Source organism: Barbus barbus, assembly GCF_936440315.1.
Source record: "Barbus barbus genome assembly, chromosome: 6".
Taxonomy (NCBI): domain Eukaryota; kingdom Metazoa; phylum Chordata; class Actinopteri; order Cypriniformes; family Cyprinidae; genus Barbus; species Barbus barbus.
In genome coordinates this window covers 15,130,842-15,156,353 of record NC_136734.1, presented here as the reverse complement: position 1 = coordinate 15,156,353, position 25,512 = coordinate 15,130,842, and the positions used below count along the sequence as shown (strand labels likewise).

The following is a 25,512-nucleotide window of genomic DNA, read 5'->3' as shown; positions in this document are numbered from 1 at the left end:
CTTTCGCTTTGAAGTGAATGAGCCAATCCCTGATCTACATAAATGCATCTATGTTCGCGCGAATCCTTCGTGATGTAGCTTCATCTACAAAAGAAGTGAGTATAAGGGTTTTTTATGAATCTTTGCAAATCGCCTTTCCTAATAATGTGCTAGTTAGCCAGTTTCGTGGCTGAAGTTTACAGTCTGCTCGTCACTCCACAGAAGAGAGGGGCGGGGTCAGCGGAGCTCATTAGTATTTAAAGCAACATGGACTATAATAGCTTGCTAAAAACTGAGCTGATTTTGAAAGGTTTAAAAAGGTGTTGTTTACACTACTATTGAGAAATTTTAACCAAAGTATGCTATAGACTTTTAATTAAGACCGTAAAGAATCATATCTTGTGCAAAAAGGGCATCCGATGACCCCCTTTTAAGCCCCATTCACACAAAGCACAATAACGATAAAGATAACTATAAAGATAACGATATTAGCGTCCACACCAGCGAACGACATCGTCTATTTATTCTAAGCGCACGTGCGTCTGCCGCTTTAAATTCTCGAGCACATTATAGCAGGATGGATTCTGATTGGCTGTCAGTGTTTTTATCGTTCATCAGCTGGAAAAAATTGTTCTGGAAGTGATTCCAACGATATCTTTTCTTTGTGCCTTTATCGTTACAGTTGTGGTGTGGACGCTGCTATTCTTTAATACTGACAACGATTTTTAGAACTGTATCTTTATCGTTATCTTAACGGGCCTTAAGACATGTAGCCTTGGGAAAAAGGCAGTATTAAAAAATATAGTAAAAATACAATTGTGATTATTGTAATATAAAAAATATTACCATTTAAAACAACTTTTCTATTTTAACTTTTTAAATATAAATTTATTCACATAATAGAAAAGCAGAAGCAGTTAAAGGACAGTGAGAATAATTTCCATGAAACACTGAAATGCCAAAATTATTCCCTTTGTTGTTTATTTAAAAAAGAAAATTACATATTTACAACAGAATAAAAGTCTATTCTGGTCACATTGTTTTATCATCAGCACTCCATTGAAAGAAAAACATTCAGTTGAACATCTAACTCAAGCACAAAAGATGAATGCACTTCTGAAACATTGATTCCAAACAGATTTTGAGTATTTTTAAGCACAGCTCAGTAAATGTTCACTGCCGGAGGGGTTTCTGCTATTATACGGTAGTATATGCTGGATACTTCCATCCTTTCATTCGGTCACCTCTTCCCCATGATGAAGCTGGGCACTTCTGCATCATCTTCTTGCTCTTCTGCTTCAGAAGCAGAGGATGATGACTTCTCCTCTGAGCCTGCTGACACAACAAACATGATTACTCACTGCTTAGATGAATGCTGAAATTCAAGAACTGCAGTTACTATAATGATGATTATGATGATAAATAGCACTTTTAAATATAGCGCTTATAATAAACATTCACTCTCACAGAGAAATGCTTTTTTACACAACAGAAAAAAATGTATACAGTCAGCTCGATTAACTACAATTTTAGCATTATAAAATATTTAAGTGTTCAGACAATCATGTTTAGTAGATGTCTTCCAGTTGGCGTTCAAGGAACAATGGGATGGATTTCTAAGATAATTACGTTATCTCGTACCTTCATCTTTCTGGCTCTCCATCTTGGCTTTCTTGGCCATCAGCTTCTTTTGTTTCAACTTTTCCCTAAATGACACAAAAGAACAAAGATTCAGAAACAATAGTAAACTTCTAAATTAGTTTTCTGATGATTCTAAAGTATTTAAAACAGACACCAGACAGTATTTTGCAAACCTCTTCTTTTTGCGTTTGGCTGTTCTTTCGTCAGCAGCCTTTTGGTTTTCTTTCAACTTCTCAATATATTCTTCATCCAGCTTTTGCTGCAAGAGTAAAATAAACTATTTGTGAACCAATATTAACTGTACTTTATAAAATTTAGATTTTTTTTTTTTTTTTTTTGTACCACCATCAACTCAGGCTAAACTGAAGACCCGGAACATACTCTAGTCTATGCAAATAGTGTTGGTAAATTATTTTTAATCCGTTTCTACTGAAAAAAAGTTTAAGATTTTTTTAATTTTCAAGTCGTAAATTATTCAGCCAGAATGCATTGCATTTATCAAGTGACAGAAAAGACATTTCCACAAATTTCTTAGCATTAATAATAATAATAATAATAATAATAAATGTTTCCTGAGCACTAAATCAGCATATTAGAATTTCTAAAAGATCATGAGACACTGAAGACTATTAATGTTTTACAAAATTTGAAAAAAAATGAAAATAGAAAACAGTCATTTATTTTGCAATTTTTTTTTTCACAATATAACTATTTACTGTGTTGATCAAATAAATGCAGCCTTGCTGAGTGTAAGAAACTTCTTTAAAAATTTAGCAAAAATCTAACTTTTGAACAATAGTGTAAATCACAATTTCAATCAAATTTCACTTATGAATCTGACTTTCCAACAGTATATCTAAGAAAGAGGAACTTGGTGTGACAAATGTATAAGAGTTGATTTTTGATATGACCTAAGTGTATTTTTCCAAAGGAAACAATAGCTGGCACCAATGGATCACACACCGGAACATTACATTGACAAATTCAATTAAATTTTGCTTGATTCACATAATCAGCAACAGCAAAACATCTGTTGCGTGCACCTGTGAGCTGGAGAGCCGAGCAGATCCACCACTGCTCAGTGCTCACACCCAAATTCTGTTAAGCCGCTACAAATAACAGGTGGATCCGCATTCCACCGAAGCACCTGGATTTTTTTCTGTTCAGTGGCGGTAATTTAACGTCTAAAAAAAATCTCAGGCAGGACTGGAAAAGGAAAAAAACTCTGCATATCACCAATAAGCATTACACAGTCTTTTTATACCCATTCATTCATATACTGTTTTGCAACAATGCTAAGGATATATTTATATTTTCACATTTTCTTAGGGAACTAGTCACTTCCATAAATGGTAAAGCAGCTCCCATTTAATAATCATATGCTTTAAGAGGGAATAAAATAAACTTACCTTTTCAGAAATTCGTTCCAGGAAGTCTTGTCTCTGATACTCCCGACGGCGCAGATGTCTATACACATGGAATTCACCGCTGCCTGCTCCAGCACTGGAACCTGCGGAAATTCAACAAAGAAATATAACACAAATTAATCCTGGCAGATTATTTGCGAGGGCAAAAATAAATTCTAAAATTTTAGAATCAATTTGAATGAATTCCTGCAATCAGCTGAAAGTGAATGATGTTACACACATCTGATTACTTGACATTTTATTTAATATAAATTTATTACCAACCACTGGAAACACACTTCTGTTTAATGCACTGTATTAAGTTCACGTGTTTCTTATGTGCCATGGGTGTCCCCAGAGCAGAAACAGTGTTTGAAAAAATAAAACAGCACAGCATACATTTTAAATTTAAGGGAATTCCTGTGGCTTATTTTCTTGAAAAAAAAAGAAAGAAAAAAAAATTAAACTTAAAGGCTATTTGAAAATAAGAAAAATTTGGTTTTGAGTTTCTCCATTTAGTCTGATGAATATATATATTTTTCCTAAGATCAAAAACAAACAGATAATATAAACTTTATTTTGGATAAGTCATATTGTACAAAGTAAAACTGATGATATTTCGAACTAGCGTTAGGTAGCAATTCATGAGCTTCATCTCTAAATCTGAGACCACAAACTAAACACAAACCCATCACATCCCGCACAAACTCTGGCGGAGCGCGTGGATTCCACTCCTTTGGTTTCTCTGGAATGGCCACAGGTTTATCCTTTAAAATTAAAATATAAAACTCAATACTATGTTCAATGCTTCTGCAACAGTTGAGTAATTTAGCATCATTAGCATGAGTTACTACTCCAAATTAAAGGGCAAACTCACGGGGTTTCGCATCAATCTCTCCAACTTTAAACGCTGCTCTTCTGCTGGAGTTTTGGCGATAATTAAAGGCTGAGACTCCTTTTTAGGAGCTTTTCCCGATCGCACATCTTTCTTATCCACCGCCATGATTCTTCTCTTCGAGCCAGGATTTGAGTTCTTCTTCTGTTCTTTAATGGCAGTGCACAGATCTCAGTGCGCATACTGTCACCTACTGGGCCGATGTGGATCTACATCGTTTTTGGGTATGAATGAACCGTGTGAACCGGTAAACATTTACCATGTAACGTTACATAATGACCAATGTTCTCTCAGTTGCACTTACATTTTAGAATAGCTCCCATAACACTGAAAAATACCAATATATATATATTTTTTATTGGTCCCAACGTATTGTCCCTTTAAAAGCACTGGGCTTCAGTGTTCACACAAAATAACATGTTCCTGTATTTTCTGAACTCCTGCAAACCTCACAATTCATGGGACACACCGAGAGTAAAATATTTTAACTTTGTTTTCCCTAGTCTTCAACTGGCTAATATGATTTCTTCATATCATATCACATCACCATATAAAAGTAAAAAGTAAAGTAAAGTCGTGACATATTGTCAAGTATGGTGACCCATACTCGAAATTGGTGCTCTGCATTTAACCCATCCAAGTGCACACACACAGCAGTGAGTAGTGAACAAATGCACACACACGCACACACACACACACACACACACACACACACACACACCGTGAACACACACCCGGAGCAATGGGCAGTCATTTATGCTGCGGCGCCCGGGGAGCATCACTGCTCACCGGGTGCCGCAGCATAAATGGCTGCCCACTGCTCTGGGTGTATGTTCACGGTGTGTGTGTGTGTTCACTGCTGTGTGTGTGTGCGTTGGATGGGTTAAATGCAGAGCACGAATTCCGAGTATGGGTCACCATACTTGGCAGTATGTCACTTCACTTCATACCATATCATATCACATCACCATATCATATCATCATATCACATCACACCACCATATCATATCACATCCATCATCACATCACATCACCATATCACATCACATCCATCATCACATCACATCACCATATCACATCACATCCATCATCACATCACATCACCATATCACATCACATCACATCACATCACATCACATCACCTGACCTGACCTGACTGGTTTACATGTTTAAAATGATTACCAGTTGAAAACACTGAAATTTCAAAAAGTAATCAAATGTAATCAGTTACATTACTTTAATAAAGTAATTGAAAAGTTACACTACTTATTAAATTTTAAGTAGGGTAACTTGTAATCTGTAACCTATTACATATTCAAAGTAACCTTCCCAACACTGTAAATTAGCCTACTCACCCTCATGTTGTTCCAAACCCGTGAGATCTTCATTCATCACAAAGTAAGATATTTTTGATGAAATCCGAGATCCTTATGACCCTCCATAGACAGCATAGGTACTGCCACGGTCAAGGCCCAGAAAGGTAGTTAGGACATTGTTAAAATAGTGCATGTGACATCAGTGGTTCAACCGTGATTTTATTAAGCTACGAGAATACTTTTTGTACGCAAAGAAAACTAAAATAATGACATTATTCAGCAATTTCTTCTCTCCTGGGAGAGTCTGCATCATTATCGAGAGTACCATGACGTACAGCACTTATGTAGCCTGTATATGTGTGCAGGTGTCTGTTACGGTGATATGTGTACCTGAGATTAATCTCATACTCTAATAAATTGTATGTCAATCTTGAATTTAATTTACTGGAACAGCATACTGGTTAAATTAGAGTATTAAGTTAGAAAATTGTAATAATATTTGTTAAATACAGTTTATTTATCCTTTCTTCTGATATTTATTTTGTTATATTTTCAAAATAAGTTTTTGTAACGTCATAACTTTGTTATTGTTTTGAACTGCTTGCTATTTACAATGGTCACTATTAACTTTTCATGGTGTGGTTTGATAGTGTGATAAAATCATAATAATTCATTTTAACAGTAGTATATAGGGAACCCACTATATTTGACCACTAAAATAGGAAATGCCCCTGGTTTCCATTTTAGAAATCTGGTCACCTTATTTTAATGGGGCAAGTAAATTTATCGCAGAGAAGGTGCAGTTCATCCAGGGATGCCTTTCTTATTATAGACATCACCTCACCCTTCCTCAACAGGAGTTTCCTGCATACAGGCAGGGTAAGGTCCTCAGCATTTTCATTGCTTGCCAGCTGCCACCCTTATTTGTTCAGAGCACACAGAATCCCACTTCCACCAAGTCTTTTTTGCTCTACTAAAGTCTATACATAAAAACAAATATTTCATACATCAGGTCCTTCCTCAAATACTACTGCGTTAAACTAACACATGCAGAGGCTTAATAAACCACACACTGAAACCAATCAAGGAGGAAAAACATGAATGTTGTCTCTGGCCCTGCATGTGATAATGGGGGTCTATGGTATAAAAGTAATAACCTATTTTATTTAGATGCATTAGGATACATACAGATTCTTAAATATGATACAGATTCTTAAACCACCTGTACATATTTCCACCAGCGAGTTTTATTTGAAGTCCCCCTGCAATCATTGATTTATCCCTTAAAATTAATCTTTGATCATCAAAATTATAAATGTAAACATTTTTCTGGTGAAAATAGTTTCTTCATGCCTTAAAATGGCTTAAAGGAACACTCCACTTTTTTAAAAATAGGCTCATTTTCCAACTCCCCAAGAGTTAAACAGTTGAGGTTTACCGTTTTCAAATCCATTCAGCCGATCTCTGGGTCTGGCGGTAGCACTTTTAGCGTAGTTTAGGATAGATCATTGAATCTATGTATATATATCGCTGCAGCCCGGAGACCTCCAAGTGGGAGGGACCTATGCCGCAAGTAGGTTGGGACAGCTCCAAGAGGGTTGGGTTTGGTGTAGGGCATATTAACAAGGCCCAACCCATTTGGAGCTGGCTCCGATCTCCGTTTATACCTATCTCATTGAATCTGATTAGATCGTTAGCATCTCACTCAAAAATGATCAAAGAGTTTCAATATTTTTCCTATTTAAAACTTAACTCTTCTGTAGTTACATTGTGTACTAAGACTGACGGAAAATTTAAAGTTGTGATTTTTTAGGACGATATGGCTAGGAACTATACTCTCATTCCGGCGTAATAATCAAGGAACTTTGCTGCCGTACCATGGGTGCAGCAGGCGCAATGATATTACGCAGTGCCTGGGACTACTTTCAAGCACTGTCTAATATAATTCTACACCCTTATCAAATTTAGTACATGGCTTCATGAATATGCAGATTAGTCTCAGCCCTCCATTAAATCACACCATATGTGTTTGAACCAGAAACTGATTCTGAAAAATAAGTGGAAGAGCAAATTATACAGGGTCGTCTACAAGTCAATGTATGAGAATGGTAAAGCATTTAATGTATCACTCTCTACAATGGGACACGCAACAGTAAAGAACATTAGCCTTTGGCTTGACTACGTTATCAAACAGCCAGTATTGTGTTGCTAATGTTACACAAACCATGTGCCTGTTTTCAATCTCAGAAAAGCTACCTTCTAAAAATCAACATTATGCTTCACTAATGATATGAAACGACCCACACCACATGTATGACAGGATTGGTTGCATGTTTGTGACAGTAAAAGGGACTATTTCAAACCACATTTTTGAAACTGTCATGGTACACTGCAGTTTTAAGATGAAATTATTCAGCAACGATGTTGACTTATGAATTTTCACATGGTTTGTCTTGAATTGTGTATTGAAAACACCAGACATAAACAACATTAAACATTGATTTTCACCACATGGGGGCTTTAATGCAATACCATATTCACCTGCAAATCATTCATAACTAATTACTCTCAGCATCATTCACAACTGGTTTGGAAAAAAAAAGAAATTCTCACAATACTTTGTGTGACCCAACAGACCCAGGACAATCTTCATTTACTCATCATGTGATTCACCATCATCAACCCGTAAAGCGCTAACATGTGTTGACATAACTGCCAGGGTCTTTTCCCGTTTTGTGCCAGGAGGTGAAGACAGAGTGTAGTGAGATGAGTGGCTACAGAGAGAATGTTTGATTTGAAATAAAATGAAATTAGAAATGATTAAGTGTTAAACAGAAAGGGTATCATGTCCTTATGCTGGGGAACATATTTTGCACATTGTGTCAATGCTAGCAGTATGTGATGTTAAATGCAATAGTTCCCAGGCTACAGCCATCATTATAATCATCGTACAGTCCTTTGTGAGCATGATAGCTCAGCAGAGAGGGGCTGTCTGGATTCTATAGTTATCAGTGTGCAGTGAAATATTCAGCAGAATTCAACCGTAGCAGTATCTCACATCTCCACTCGGCCGTGATTGTGAGATCTGATCCACACTCAATGCAGCTGTTGATTTTCCGATTGTAATCACAAACGGTGCGTGTAGGCCAATTCCTCAAGCATGTTGGAGCGAGCTGGCATCAGTGCATGATATACCCCTATACTGTCTCCCCGCTTCTTTTGTGCCTTTCATTTTCAAATCTTTCTCTTAATAAGTATTTTGTCTTGTCTTCAAGTAAAATGTCTTATAGGCTATCAACTATTGATGGATAGGGTAAAAATCTGCCTACTTCTCCTTGTTAATCACGGTAAAGGCAATTGTTTTGTATAAGAAGTTTTCTTAACTGTTATGTTTAAATATGCATATGTTCTAATTCATTATCTAATTAAATATACGTTAATCTGCATACGTTTCAACATTTCTGAACGTTGCATAAACAGGTTCCAAAATTTGGTTTCATTTAGTTGACATATTAGAGTCAAAGGTGTTTATCAAGGGGATTTTGGATGTCTCTTTTATCACTACATAAATCAGAAAATACTGTCAACAGCCAGAGGAAAAAATCACTATGTATATAGGAAAAAATATTACATAAATCAGGCAAATCATATATGAACAAACCACTCTGAAGTTAAGTTTGCTGTATGTAACTGCTACTGAGGTGGAGATTTCTGTCCCAGCAAGAGAGAAAAAAATAGGGCTGATATATATATATATATATATATATATATATATATATATATATATATATATATACACACACACACACACACACACACACACACATATATATATATATATATATATATATATATGGGTCATTCCACAAAATCAGTGCCTTTTTAACTTGGAAAAATTAAAAACCTTACAATGACAAGATATTGTGTTGTGCCATCATGTAATTTATTTTTTATGACTATTTTTCTATCTCATGTTTTGGTATTTTTGTCAACCCTGTTACCAACACAAGCGTTACTAGATACTATAGTTTCATTAGAGATATGTGATAGTTCTCGCATATATGAGTAGCATTTTAGTCCCTCTTTTCAAATTTATATTTGTCATTCAGATGGCCAAGAACATCCTAATTTTGGAGGGTTACCACATGTCAAATAAGAAATCTACATTTTTACAAGAGAGACATGTATAAGGCATGGAGTTAGTTTTGAGTCAAATGTGTGTTTTCTCCCTTATGTAACGAGGAAAAGCTATAGGGGCATGTTCTCAGAAAAAAAAAGTGTTTAATAAACACTGGGAAATAACAATGGACATGATTAACAGATTTGTGTAGATAAACTTGAAGAAATGTACAAAAAATATATAAAACAGACTTTCAAAAATAAACCCAGCCTGGAAAATGTTTTAGTTTACTAAAAAGTGTGATAACCCAGTTTCCGCTATTTCATGTATGGCAAAAACACATGTGCACCCAGTAGTAGTGTGTGTAAATATGAGCTCCCTGTCGACACTTAACTCGTACTGCGTCGCTAGACGCTATGGGGAAAACTCCTTTTTCTCAGAGGACTGAAGACTTTTTCAATCACGCAGTGTGACTGCACGGCCATTGGTTCGTGCAGTAATAAAAAAACGAACCAATGGCTCGTCAGCGGCGCTGCACGAGCCTATGGCAGCAAAGCCCGCCAGAGCCCACCAAAAGGGGCGGGGTCATCTGGCTATATATAACGGGCGCTTTGCCATAGGAAAACAGATAATTTCTCCTTCAGCGACGACTTCTTCGCTGATCCAGGACTCCAGAGTTTCCTGCTCCCCGCTGATCCAGCCCGCTTCGTCGAGCCGCTTCAGCGATCAAGCAGACGCCAGCTCGTCCCCAGCTGCCATCCGGCGAGCCTTTAAGAAGAGCAAATTTCTTCTAAAAGAGCAATCGCGGCGTTGTTGCAAATGCTGCGCCGTCAGTGCGTCTCGTGCAGACTTTCTCTGCATGATGCCGACGGCCACTCAGAGTGTGTTTCCTGCTTGGGTAAATCCCACGCAGAAGCCGCTCTGAGCGAGATGGAATGTTCATATTGTATGAACATGAGTCTCGTGACTCTGCGCGCTCGGATCACTTTCTTTTCAGAGAGCGACTCCGCCCCTCGCGCCCTCCCGTTTTCTTCCTCCCAGGGACCTGGTGGACAAAAACGACGGAGTAAAGGGCTTAAGCGCTCAGCGGCGAGCGAGCTCACGCCGGCTCAGACCCCGCGTGCCTCGCCCCCGCTATGCAGAGAGGATTCCCCCGTCCTCTTCGAGCACGCGGATCAGCGTCCCTCGGTTGGTGCGAGTGACGTGATCTCGTTTGGTGCTATTGAGGACGAGCTATTAGATGACAGCATGTCTCTAATAGCGTCAGACGCGGAGGATATCTCGGGCTCTACCATCGACCCCGCCCCCTCCTCGTCTGCCAAACCCAGCGGTCTACGCCGGAGGAGCCCACTCGTAGTCGTCTGGACAAATGGTTCCTGCCGGGGTGCCGCACGGCCCCTCGTCAGCCAGCTTCTAAGGTCATCCTAAAACCAAAACACGGCTATGTCCCTAAGGCGCTCTACACTCAGTTTAGAGCCCAGGGGCCTCATGTATAAAACTTTGCGTAGATTTCATCCTTAAAATGTGCGTACGCACATAAGGCAGAATTTGCGTACGCACAAAAGTTTTCAGATTTATAAAACCGTACGTACACCAGAACCTGCGCAAGGTTCACTTTATAAATCACAATTATCTGAATATTGTGCGCAGGTGCACGTGCTTATAGCTTACCCCAATCTCCTCCCGAAATAACCATATTTGGAGGTTAAGACCGCCTATTTTGAATATGTATGATCTCCCTGCATATTAATACGACCGATAATTGTCATTGATCTGTTTGGCTAAAAATGGAAGAACAGAAACGAAAAGCAAAAAAAAGAAACTTCACCGACTGCGAGATGGAGGTACTGCTGTCTGAGGTGGAGGGCCGAAAAAAAAAAAATTATTTGGTGGGCTCTCTGCGGGCATTTCAAATAAAAGAAAGATATTAGAATGGGAGCAAGTAACAGAAGCAGTCAATGCTGTTACCTCGGTGCCTCGCACAGTCCAAGAGACAAAAAAAAATGGTCTGACTTAAAAGTAGTCGTAAAAAAACGAATATGTGCACACAGGCGCAGTGTCGTAACAACTGGTGGTGGTCAAGGAATCACTGACCTCTCAGCCTTTGATGCAAGGGTGGGTGCGATTATAGGGGAAACAGGATTAAGTGGAGTTCTTCCAGAATTCCAAGGTGATACGGATGTGATTTGCGGTGACGATGGTAAGTAATTGATTTATGTACACATTATATAAGTTTTTGTCTGTTTAAAATTCTGCTTTTTTATTGTGGATAATTTAAATCAACCAATTCAAATTCCGTGGAAGTGGAAAGTCCTAAAATATCCAAGTGACAAATCTAGCAATAGATGCAGCTGCCCTTAAGATATACGTTTATTAAAATAGTCGATGTTCCTGTTTATTCATATGCAAAAAATGTAACTTAAAAAGACAAAAGCAAGTCATCAAGTGCACATTTTATTTCACACATTTACAGATAGGCAATACAACCTTTATTTAATTAAACGTTTTTTAATGATTAAAGGAAAAGTTAATCCTGGTATGCCTTCAAGCCCGGTGAGTGGTCCAAGTGGGGTAGACAAGGGATGTAGGCTTAGATCCTACGTGCCACCGCCGCCGCCATCCTGTGTGCCTCCACCACCATCCTGTGTGCCACCACCGGCATCTTGTGTGCCTCCACCAACGTCCACCTCCGGCAATGCTTCTCGTTATAACGCCGTTCTTGTTCGGTTTGGGGTCTAGTTAGTGGAGTTAGCAGCCACGTTCTAAGGGGATAACCACTGTCTCCTGAGAGGTAAAACATTTACAATATTTCTTTAAGAAAATATAACAAAACAATGAATGTAAATACAATGGGACAATTAATATAACATTTCAATTAATTATACCTAAAAGAAAAAATCATTTTAAAAGGTATGCTTTAAACACATTTGCATCATTACTCAATTACAATTACATGCGCATTCCTGCCGACTTACCAAGAAGCCATCCATCACGCACAGCTCCTGTTTGCAGTCTGTTCCCTACACTGCTGTTGGACAAAATGTAGGAATCATGAGTTGACCCGGGCCATCTCGCAACTACATTTGTCAGAGACATATGCGCATCACAAATGATCTGCACGTTCAAAGAATGAAAATGTTTTCGGTTAACAAAAGCAAATTCATTCTCAGATGGTGCCTTTATTGCAACATGAGTGTAGTCAATAGCACCAATTACATTGGGAAAACCGGCGATTGCTGCAAATTGCATTTTGATGTTGGCCTGTTCAGCTTGCGTGTAAGGAAAACGGATGTATCGGGGTGCCATCCCCACTATGGCATCCCATACATATGGCATGACACGGCTCAGGGATGACTGCGACATACCCGATCGGTCTGCCAACTCTCGCTGGAAAGTACCAGTGGCCAAGTGGCCTAATGTGGTCAATACTTGTACAGGAACACACAGCACGTGGTTTCTCCGCGAGGGTCTTTCCAATACTGGCCTTAAATCAGAACACAATTCCAAGAGGATGGCTCTTGGGAATCGAAATCGGCTCATGAGCCAATGATCATCATGAGCAAGGAAATCTTCACAGTCTCTGAAAACACGCTCCCTCCGTAGAGCGTCATTAGCAAGGTCTTCTAACAGCGCTAGAGCATCCATTATGATGATATGTTATATACGCACACACCTTTTTATAGCCCATTCATTAAAATTTTTTTGTAAATTTAAAGTATTTGCACCTGGTTAATAATGCTGATAATGATAATTCAGGTTGATGCAATTTGATTTATTGGGTGATGTAATAGGATAATTTAGAAGTTTTTCATTTTAAATAATTATTGCTATTTGGGCCAGTTGGTGTCGCCAAAACACATACTCTTCTAAAAGAGTGCGTACGCACGGTCAAGAGCATCCTTACGGTGCGCACTTATTTACGCCAAGTTTATTTTTTATAAATCCCGATATGTGCGTGGAAAAATGCGTACGCATATTTCTATGCCCATTTTGTGCGTACGCAACGTTTATACATCAGGACCCAGGTTATTACGCTCTCTGCACTCCCCTCTTCTGAGGAGGACCGAGAGTTCAACCTTCTCTGCCCGGTCAGGGCATTAAGAATGTACATCGAGCGTTCCGCTCCCTTTAGGCAGACGGAACAACTCTTTGTTTGCTTTGGCGGCCGCACCAAGGGGTCTCCGGTCACAAAATATCATAATATCTGTAATAGCACATAATATCTCGATGGTTAGTTGACGCTATCGCACTAGCATACTCCTCCCTGGGCCTCCAGAGCCCCATTGGAGTGAGAGCCCATTCCACTAGAGGCGTGGCCTCTTCTTGGGCATGGTCTAGTGGTGTGTCCATAGCAGATATTTGTGCAGCGGGCGGCTGGGCCTCGCCGTCCACATTTGCTAGATTCTATAGCTTGGATGTTCCAGCCTTACAGGCTCGGGTTCTCTCTGCTTAGAGGGCACACGCCTGTCTTAAGCGGTCCCCTCAGGCATTGCCTGATTCTATAGGAACGCTCTTGGCCCCATTTCTGGTGCTGAGGCTGTACTTATGACCGTTGAAACGATTTTTAGGCTGGACTGACCTCTAAGAGTTTGGTCCTCATGCCTCCTGCAGGATTCTTCCTGCTTATAATTGGTCCCTCTGAGCCTTATTGCTCAAGGCCAGTTTATGTTTGTCGTTTCTCTTCATGGCATGGCGGGATTGTATTTGTTCCCCATAGCGTCTAGCGACGCAGTGCGAGTGAAGTATCGACAGGGAACGTACTCGGTTACTAACGTAACCTCGGTTCCCTTAGATACGGGAACGAGTACTGCGTACTATGCCATGCCATGCAGCTGCTCGACTCAGGTCGTCGCTTCAGTCGAATTGGCCTGTTTTCCTATGGCGAAGCGCCTGCTTATATAGCCAGATGACCCCACCCCTTTTGACGGGCTCTGGCGGGCTTTGCTGCCATAGGCTCGTGCAGCGAACCAATGGCCGTGCAGTCACACTGCGTGATTGAAAAAGTCTTCGGTCCTCGGAGAAAAAGGAGTTTTCCCATTAGCGTCTAGCGACGCAGTACTCGTTCCCGTATCTAAGGGAACCGAGGTTACGTTAGTAACCGAGTACGTTTGTCTCGATATAGATGTAGGGCCTACATGCTATGATGTGCTTATGCCTTGCTGCACATATGCTATATAGCTAATTTGTGTTTATTTGAAGGCCAATGTGCATTTGAGATGTTGAATCCTGTCTACACCGGTTGAGTGCCCTCACAGTCTTGCCCTTGAACGTCAGTCCATCAAGCATGTACCCTACACTCGATGTGTGTGACTCAAACCATGCTTTCTCCCATAATGTCACTTCTTAAGACTAGATTGTCACTGCCTGTGTGTGAATTCTGCCTCCAGGACAAATGTGTTCAGTCTATGAAATGATGACCCCTTATAGAACCATGAAGCATGCTAACACATATGGACACTAATACGCACATCATGTGTACATTAACGTGCAAGCTGATGCAAGGGGAGAAAAAATACCACTTGCAGACATGACACAACACTCAAATTGGTGACTGTAGGAATGGATGTTTGCTCTTAAATGCTCTGGACCAGCCATTAAAATACTTCTTTTTTTTTTTTCTTTTTTTTTTTTTGTGAGTTGTTTGAGTTGGACTGAAGAACCTACATTTATGCATACGGTAGCTGTAACCAACAACAATCATGGTGAATTGTCCACCCCAGCGTTAATATTAATTTTAATATTCTTGATTATTCTTGTTTTTTGTTAGAATGACAGCATTTTTTTTTCAAGTTTTCAATTTTAGTCTGGTCTGTGTTAACAGTGCTCGTCAATGTCAAAATGATTGAGATTGCCAATCAAATTAAAAGAGGTTGGCTTTACAGTTCCAGTGCAACTCTTCTGTTTTAGTGGAGAAAGAGTGTGAGGTAAGATGTAGGTAAAAATGTTATATTTCTCAACTGTTGAGACCGACAGTAATATAACTATTTTTGTCAAATTTTGCCATTTTAAATGAAAATATAAGCTATCATAAGCATTTGTGATTAAGATGAGATGTAATTCATTATTAAATGTAACATGACAAAAAACATTAACATTAAGCCTTTTCCGAAGATTAACAGTGAATGTGAGCAGATTTTAAAACAAAAATATCATTTGCAAATAATTGTAATTTTTTTTGTACTATTTTCCTTTAATGCCTTAAATGTTTCAAGTATTATATTCCTTTAAATAAAATTACAATAACTAAATGGTCATAAAAAGTATCCCCTGAAACCCACACCCACACACACACACACACACACACACACAAAAGGTCTGGTTCCCCTAGTAATCAAGACATGGTTACATGTATGATATTTTTAGTCAGATTTTATTGATGATCAGAAATATGTCTTGTTTACATAAACTAGACAGTGTTGGAAGTTTAAGTCTTTGCTATTTAAGTAGCAATACTGTATATGGGGAGTTACTAACTAAATGTAGTGACACTAGTACTAACTAAAAATGTGGGCATATTTAATAGTAGTTTGACAATAGGTCATCTGTTAAAAATAATGCAACTTTCCAGTTATAAGCTTCTTTTTCCGAAAAGTAAAAGTTTTTATGTTACATTGATTTGCACTTGATTTGATTGAACTTTTTTTTCTAATTTTCAAATACTAGCAATCCCTTACAAAAATTAACTATGCTTTTAATACAAATAAAAATAAATAAATAAATAAAAACAAAGTCAACCACAAATTAACCATGGTTTTGCTACACTATAGTTTAATCATGGTAAATGTAGTAAAATTGTGGTTATACAAACGTTAATCAAATGGCAAAAATATGGTTACTACAATTTTACTACAGTAAAACCATGGTTATTTTTCGTAAGGGATGTTTGAGGAAGTAATCAAAAATGCTTGACTGTCATCTCTCTCACATGGTGTTTGTTTTGATGCCAAATGAACATGATTCAAAACCATTTGAGAAATTATCTCACCAAATAGTTAGCATAGTTATATTTAAATTAAGATATTGAAGTAGCTTCAATAGTTGTTGCATATTAGCATGTTTTGCTAGCTTATAGTGTATAGCTAGCTAACTACAAAAGCATATTTGACTGTTCTTTAACTCCTGTACAGTAAAATACGATTTTAGTTTAGGTTGTAGTTAATACTTAATACAGCTATTTGTATTACCAAGATGGCCGCCGCATAATCCGATTTGCCTTTAACCAAACATTGATCAAAAACTGCAGCATCTTAAACAAAGACATGGAACTGACTTATCACATCTGATATGGCTCAGTGGTTTGTGATAAATGGCTTTGTCGTTCTTCCTTCTCTCTATATTTCTTCTCACACACTCGTATAAACAGCTTGTCAAATTTACAACCTCATGCGCTGCGGCTAGTCGATTCAGTTGATAAAAGCAGCGGAGGATCAAAGGTGGCTATACATCATCCCCCTTCTCATTTTCTCATTACATTCCAGCTGATACTGCATTCAGCAGACTGCCTACCCAACATCCATCAAAACAAGGAAGTTTGTATTTGAGGCTCTTTTCACATACCCCATCCTAGTGAGATATGATGGGCTCTCATTTGAATATTTCAGCTAGCATTAAACATCAAGGCAGTCTGTCTGTGTGTATTACTATAAGACATTTTCAAAAGGATAGACAGCGACTTAAGCAGAATCCTTTGAACTTAAAGGCTTTTAGGACACAGGAAAGATAAGGATAATCTGAGGTTTCAAGGTGGCATGCAGAGGCCAATCTGCAAATACAATGATGCTGAACCTCTTTGTTGTGGTGCAACCTTCCTAGCTATGTTAAAATCACTGTGACATACTCGAAGGGCTTTTATAAACTAAAGGCAACTGGATACAAATGCTAAATAAATAAATAAAATAATAGAAATGCACTAATACATTTTTCATCTTACTGACCCCCATGTATATGCTTTAAATTGATCAAAAGTGATCGTAAAGACAGTTATAAAAACATTTCGATTTCAAATGAATGCTGTTCTGTTCTTTCTATTAATCAACAAATCCTGCAAAAATTATAAAAGCAGCATAACTGTTTTCAACATTGATAATAATAAGAAATGTTTCTCGAGCAGCAGATCAGCATATTAGAATGATTTCTGAAAAGTCATGTGACACTAAAAACTTAATTAATGGCTGCTGAAATTCAGCTTTGCCATCACAAGAATAAATTAAATTTTTAAATAGAAAATAATTTTTCACAATTTTACTGTTTTTACTGTGTTTTTTAAAATAACAAATGCATCAACTTATCGCTCATAATTGAGTGTTACCACAAAAATAGCTAAATGTATTATTAATAATAATTGCACTGTTGCCTTTTTAGTATGATTTCTACATTGATTTTGATGCCAAATGGAGCAGACAGCATGTGCAAATAAACAAAGCCATCAGTGGGTACAATTCGTTCTTGATTAATTCCTTCTTTGTTTTAAATTCAATTAAAATTAAGCTAACATTCAACCCTAGAGAAGTACAATTGACATATCATGAAATGATTTACAGAATGTTTATCAAGTGCAGTTTTTGCTCGTGGTTATTTATGTAGCATGGTGAATTGCAGTCCAAAATGAGTCTCTCATGATTGATATGAGATAGAATCATCTTTTGTAACTTCCTCAGGTCTTTCATTTCATCCTTAGTATTAAATCAGGGGATCAGGCCATCCAGAAACAAGCTGAGCCCTAAAGAAACCATTTGACCAACACAAACAGCCTGGAGGGACACTGTCTGAGAGTGAAGGAAGGTCATAACCCTTCTTTTTACTCCAGTGGGGAATTGCATCAAGCGGAAAATGGACATCCGGTCTGCCAGTAACCCATCTAAACAGATTACAGTGGGGAACACAGACTAAAAGCATCGATATTTAGAAAAAGATTATGGAACGGTTAGATAAAACATTATGATTCTCCCAAAGCAGCAGTTTGAATGCACAACAGATGGTCCGGGCGTCATCCACTTTCTATGGCCCTGTGCACAATAATGTGTGTGTTTGTGTCTGCAAAAGCACATTTGTAAGAATCTCAGCAAGCCGTCATTTCATTGAGGGTCCAGCATTCATAAAGCCACACAATACATTCGCTTCATACTGATCAAATAATGCTGTGCTGAAATTTATTATAATGATGTTGTGACTGAAATTTACCACAGGATGTCAACAGGCCTGACAGCACATCATTTGACGCTCATCAAAGATGTCATCTGGCTGAACAAAGCAGTGCTGTTCATGAGAAAGCCTCCATATTCCTTTTTTATGCAAAGCGCTCTGTGAGATCTGCCTGTGTCTTGGCATACTATGTGATTGAATCACTTTAATGCCAAGCTGCATTTATGGTTATGGACTTATGGAATTTAACAAGATCACAGTCATTTACAAAATGAAAATACTCTTGCTAACTGTATATACACTGTTATTACCCTACGAGTTTGGAATAATTCATATGTGTTATTGTTTTTGGCAGAAGTCTCTTTATCCTCACCAAAGCTACATTTATTTGATCAAAAATATAGTAAAATTACTAATATTGTAAAATATTGTTACAATTCAAAATGTTTTTTAGCAGCCATTGCTCTTGTCTTCAGTGTCACATGATCCTTCACATGATATATATATATATATATATATATATATATATTATAATCTGATTTCCTGCTCAGTTCTTATCAGTTATGACTGATGATCAATTATTAATAATGGTTCTTATATCATCAATTTGTTGGATTGTTTGGTGAATAGAAATTTTAAAAACAGCATTTATTTAAAATAGAAATCCTTTGTAACATTAGAAATATCTTTATCATCACTTTTAATACACTTAATACATCCTTGCAGAATAAAAAGTATTAAGTAATTTTTTTGTCATACTTACCCCAAACTAGTGTAGACGGTAGTGTATGATGGTTTCCAGAAAAATATTAAGCAGAAATAATTTTCCATACTGACAATAAGAAGAATATTTCTTGAACAGCAAATCATAATTTCTGAAGTATCATGTGACACTGAAGACTAATGTGAAAATAGAAAACAGCTATTTTAAATGGTACAATATAACTGTATTTTTAACCATGTTTTCAATCAAATAAAAGCAGCCTTGGTGAGCATACAAGACTTTCAAAAACATTTAAAAAAATCTTAGTTGAGCTATGGTTTTGATCCATAGTTTGTGCTGATGACCTGAATATGATACTGTATGAATTTAAGAAAGGCAATGTCTTAAATACAGTACTTGACACTTTTATTACAAGGAAGTATTTGCCATTTTCCACTTGAAGGAAATTGTTTCTTGGACTCAGTATTCTGAATCTAGTGTTACTGAGATGAATGACAAGCATTACAGATGTTGTGCTTTTGTATTTTCTTGACTGCCTTTTGTTATGATTAAACCCGATTGAAATCTGCAGCATGAAATCAACCAATTGAATTCAGTGCAGAACAGAAAACACCTTCCTGCTTATGTACAGACAACATTCCTCCTGCCTCTATAATGAAAACACTGATTTGGTCCATGATAGCACATGCTACAACGAGCAAATCCACCGGGCAAATAAACTCTTGCAGCCTGATAAACGAACTCTGGCTTTTAGGAGTCAAATCCCTCCTCTGGGTCGCCCCGCTGCATGTCAAGAGCCAGTGTTGTGGAATGAAAATGAAGACACATTGGAGTAGCAGGATTTGAGGGTCTCTGAGGAGGGGGAATCGGATCAGGGATATCATGTTCAGGGTCACCTTATGCTAGATGTGACGATGGGTTGACAGATGTGGACTCTGTCTGACCTCGCAGACTGACGCTGCCACTATGACGGGATGTCTGAAGGGTCATAAACGCAGAGAAGAGGCTTCTTGTTCTTAGAAACCAATGTGCCTCTAGGTTTCATGCTAATTCTTGCACAGTGATATCATACATCTACAGCAGATGATCTACTGAGTGAGTTTCATGTCTCATGCTGAGGCTGGAGTCACCACAGCATCAGGAAAACAGGGGGTTGATTTATAAACACATATCTTTTGGCCAGTTCTGTTACTGTATACTGTAGCTATTTGTGGACGCCACAACTGATATTTAGAATATTTATGTGATATTTTAATCAAATGTGCCTTTTCTTGCTGTATTATTATTATATAGAATATAGGACAAAACAACCTGATCTCATGAGAAAACATAACTATTTTATGAGGTGGTGATTTGTATGAATTTGAATGGTTTGATTTGTACAAAAAAAAACGTGTAATTTTTAGAAAAAAAGGCTGTATAGGAAAACTCAGGAATGTATGAATTCATTTAAATTAGCCACTTAAATGTAAAATAGTTATGAAGCGAGTGCCATGACAGTGTGTTGTTTAAAACAAATGTATGTTGTTTAAAACTTTCTGTTCATGTTGGCTTTATATTTGATAAGCATTTTCAAGAAAGCTTTACCTTTAATGACTCTAAGAAAAAATAACTAGAAATACATTTTCCTTACACTTTTGTGGAGCCCCACACATGACATGGGGGAAATATAGAAAAAATTGTCAAAAATTAAGAATTTATTCCCACAACTTATTAATTAGTGGCACCTTATATATATATATATATATATATATATATATACACACACACACACACACACACACACACAGATATATTTGTGTGTATATATATATATATATATATTGTATATACATGTACATATTGTTTCATATGTCATGTGCAAGTACACTTTGAATACTATAAATATAAATTATTTTCAAGTTTTTCAAAATTTATGAAAATGTGGCCATTTACCCAAAATAAGGTGACAAATTGAAAAACTGAAATACAAATTAATAGAAATATGTAAGAAAAATGTCAAAACACACCACAATATTACTAAAACTTTCAAATTTAAATGAAAACAGACATTATAAAAAAATAAAAATAACGATTCTAAATATTACTAAAAACTGTAATAGTATCTCCGTGTGCTGAAGTAACAAATAACGGTGCTGAAACACTGTATAGTTTTCTTGTTGAATTCTTATAATAAATTCTTACTTTTTTTTCTTTCTCAACAATTGTAATACCCTGACATTTTGGACAAAAGTATCAAAATTTATTTTATATCAGAAATTAAAAAAGTTAAAAACATTGAATAAGTAAATAGGTTCAGATTTTAAGAATGGGTGCAAACACAATGTTGGTTAGGTCTTGGCACTTGTAACTTTTAGCTGAATTCCATTCATGTCAGAAACAGATGAAGGTTAGTAAACATTTCTGCTCTGCACCTCTTACTGATCCCTACAGGGTGTTAAATGTAAAAGACACATAACACCACTCTCTCCATTGTAATATTTTATAATGCATCATATTTTCCCATAGCTGCTCAAAATACAATCTCCACAGAAAGTGAACGCAGATCTTTCTGCCTGGAAATAAAATCCTAACAAATAAACAGTGTTTGATGTCCACAAGGGGTATTCCATGACAGGATTTTCATAAATAACTAAATCCCTCGCTCTTAGATATGATTTTCATTGGCGCTAGTTTAAGAGCATGCTTATTATAATGTATTTTGTACTAATCCGAGTTTATTTGTAACTCTCTTCAGCTGTAACTTAAGAATAAAAGCATAACCCTGGAGTTAAATCAGCCGTCTATGAGAGCTCAGTCAAAGACAATAGCGTGTCCATACCTTAAAACTACAAACTCCACTGCAGTGGCTGAAAAAACTTGAAACAACAAAGTGTTTGGCAAGTTTGGGCTTTCAAAGACTTTATCTGCAGCTCGTCCGGGCAGAACTATTGTTCCAGCCACCAAAGACAGATTCACAAATAACCTGCCTGATTTATCTCAACTGCTCTGTGTACCCCCTCAAATTGAAAAAGGTTAGAGAAAAACGTACTGCGCCATGGTACAACAGTAATACCCATTCTCTCAAGAAAGAAACTCGTAATCTTGAGGGCAAATGGAGAAAAACTAACTTGGAAGTTTTTAGAATTGCGTGGAAAAACAATATGTCCAGCTATAGACAGGCTCTAAAAGCTGCCAGAGAAGAGCATATCCGCAAACTCATAGATAATAACCAAAACAATCCAAGGTTCTTATTTAACACAGTGGCTAGATTAACAAATAAACACACGCCACCCGATCTACATATTCCCTCACAGTTTAATAGTAATGACTTTATGAATTTCTTTACTGATAAAATAGATAACATCAGAAATGCAATAACAAATGTATATTCTACTGCGTCTAGTATTTCAGCTTCATTCATCGCACCCAAAGAAAAACTGCAGTGCTTTACAAACTATAAGACAGGAAGAGCTAAATAAACTTATCAGTGCATCTAAACCAACAACATGTTTATTAGATCCTGTACCCACTAAACTACTGAAAGACTTGTTGCCTGTAGCAGAAGAACCGCTTCTCAATATTATTAACTCATCGTTATCTTTAGGTCATGTCCCAAAACCATTCAAGCTGGCGGTTATTAAGCCTCTTATTAAGAAACCACAACTAGATTCTAATGAACTGGCAAATTACAGACCCATTTCAAATCTTCCGTTTATGTCTAAAATTTTAGAAAAAGTTGTGTCTGCTCAATTGTGCTCCTTCTTGCAAAAAAAATGATCTCTATGAAGAATTTCAGTCAGGTTTCAGGCCTCACCATAGTACAGAAACTGCACTTGTTAAAATTACAAATGACTTGCTTCTTGCTTCAGACCAAGGCTGCATCTCATTGCTAGTATTACTTGATCTTAGTGCTGCGTTCGACACTATAGACCATGACATACTCATAGATTGATTACAAAACTATACTGGTATTCAAGGGCAGGCTTTAAGATGGTTTAGATCCTACCTGTCCGATCGCTACCACTTTGTTCATTTAAATGGAGAGTCATCACAATTATCACCAGTAAAGTATGGAGTACCGCAAGGATCTGTCCTAGGTCCTCTGCTATTTTCAATATACTTGTTGCCCCTTGGTATTATTATTAGAAAATACAGGATTAGTTTTCATTGTTATGCTGATGATACTCAACTATATATCTGAACAAGACCAGATGAAACTTATAAACTATCTAAGCTAATAGATTGTGTAAAAAATGTAAAATATTGGATGACCAATAATTTCCTCCTATTAAATTCAGATAAGACAGAGATATTACTTATTGGACCAAAAAACAGTACACAAAATCTCTTGGATTACAATTTGCAACTAGACGGATGCACTGTCACGTCCTCTAAAGTCAAAAATCTGGGTGTTATATTAGACAGCAACTTGTCCCTTGAAAATCATATTTCCCATGTTACAAAAACAGCATTCTTCCATCTTAGAAACATTGTCAGGCTTCGAAACATGCTACCTGTTTCTGATGCAGAAAAGCTAGTTCATGCATTCATGACCTCTAGACTGGACTATTGTAATGCACTACTAGGTGGTTGTCCTGCATCTTCAATAAACAAGCTACAGATAGTCCAAAATGCAGCGGCTAGAGTTCTTACCAGGTCAAGAAAATATGATCATATTACCCCAATTTTACAGTCTCTGCACTGGCTACCTATTCAGTTCCGTATAATTTACAAAATATTATTACTTGCCTATAAGGCCCTAAATGGTTTAGCTCCTGCGCACCTAACTTGTCTTCTACCACTCTACAATCCAACCCGCTCCCTAAGGTCGTAAAACTCTGGACTTTTGGTAGTACCTAGGATGGCAAAGTCCATTAAAGGAGGTAGAGCTTTTTCAAATTTGGCTCCCAAACTCTGGAATAGCCTTCCTGATAACGTTCGGGGTTCAGACATACTCTGTTTAAATCTAGATTAAAGACACATCTCTTTAGCCAAACATTCACATAATGCATCTTATAATCTTGTACTGCAGTTATATCTGATCAAATGTACATTATTATTGAACAAATAATTTATGCTTAGATGGAACAGCAGCTACGCTAATTATGTCTCTATTTGTTTCTCTGTTTCTGCCACGGGATTAACATCCCATGGTAACGTCTCGGTTACGTACGTAACCCTCGTTCCCTGATGGAGGGAACGGAGACGTTATGTCGTGACGATCATCTCTGACTTAAGAGAAAACGCCAATGAAATTGGCTAGTGGAATTTGCATACCTGAGTCACTCCCCGTGTATACGGGTATAAAAGGGCGACAGGTGCATCCACTCATCAGATTTTACCCGCTGAGGAACCGAGAACGTGTCCCTGGCAGCGATGGTTCAAGATTGTGGCATGGGGACATAACGTCTCCGTTCCCTCCATCAGGGAATGAGGGTTACGTACGTAACCGAGACGTTCCCTATCTGTCGTTCACTACGAGTTATGTTGTGACGACATAGGGGTCATATGGAAAGCGCCACAACCTGAACCCCGTCACGATCTTGTGCATGCAGATGTTGACAAGCTAGTGCGTGACAGACAAATGCCATGCGAAGGTCGCAACCTTCCCATCACCCCAGCGCAAATTCGCTAACCTTGGTGCCCGCAGGGACCAAAGAGTACATTGCTGCTGGAGATAGCCAAGCCGCTGTTCCTTTCCCCAAGAAATCGGAAGGGATTTCGACCTTCTATGAAAGACCGCTTCAAGTCTTTCCTATTTGTTGTTACAGCTTGGCAGTAATGACGGGGAAGCGAGCCTTTCCGGAGAAGGGCGCTACGGAGGCCACATCCTGTCCAGAGGAGGAGATGGCGGGCGAGCTGTGACATGCGGCGTGATTGTACACCTCCCAGCCGGTTGATGTACGACACAGCCGCAGTGTTGTCCGTACGGACCAACACATGCTTGCCTAGCAGCAGTGGCCGAAACTGCCGCAAGGCCAGATGCACTGCCAACAGCTCCAGGCAATTGATATGCCAAAGCAGTCGAGGCCCTGTCCAGAGCCCCGAGGCTGCCTGCCCGTTGCATGTAGCGCCCCAGCCCGTGCTGGAGGCATCTGTTGTGACAACAACATGCCGGGACACTTGTTCTAAGGGCACCCCGGCCCGTAGAAAAGCAAGGTCCGTCCAGGGGCTGAAGGAGCGGCGACACTCGCGTGTGATACTCACCCGAAGTGAACCGCGGCACCATGCCCACCTCGGGACTCGGGAGTGCAACCAGTGCTGAAGTGGTCTCATATGAAGCAATCCGAGCGGCGTGACCGCAGCTG

At 38.1% G+C, this 25,512-nt stretch overlaps 2 protein-coding genes across 2 annotated transcripts; both read right to left on the bottom strand.

The window, feature by feature from the left end:
- Positions 1–849: 849 nt before the first annotated feature.
- Positions 850–4,068, bottom strand: LOC306872009 (PRKR-interacting protein 1 homolog). The gene is made up of 6 exons (XM_079420322.1): positions 3,904–4,068; positions 3,715–3,793; positions 3,030–3,130; positions 1,794–1,879; positions 1,621–1,685; positions 850–1,311 (listed from the first exon to the last, which is right to left on the bottom strand). Exons 1-6 carry the CDS (start codon positions 4,027–4,029, stop codon positions 1,220–1,222), a joined length of 549 nt encoding a protein of 182 aa, XP_079276448.1. The 5' UTR covers positions 4,030–4,068; the 3' UTR covers positions 850–1,219.
- Positions 4,069–11,947: 7,879 nt separating this feature from the next.
- Positions 11,948–13,002, bottom strand: LOC306870723 (putative nuclease HARBI1; the record flags this gene model as incomplete). Its single annotated transcript, XM_079418151.1, has 2 exons — positions 11,948–12,141; positions 12,333–13,002. The coding sequence occupies 2 exons, from the start codon at positions 13,000–13,002 to the stop codon at positions 11,948–11,950; spliced, it is 864 nt and encodes a 287-aa protein (XP_079274277.1).
- Between the last annotated feature and the right edge of the window lie 12,510 nt (positions 13,003–25,512).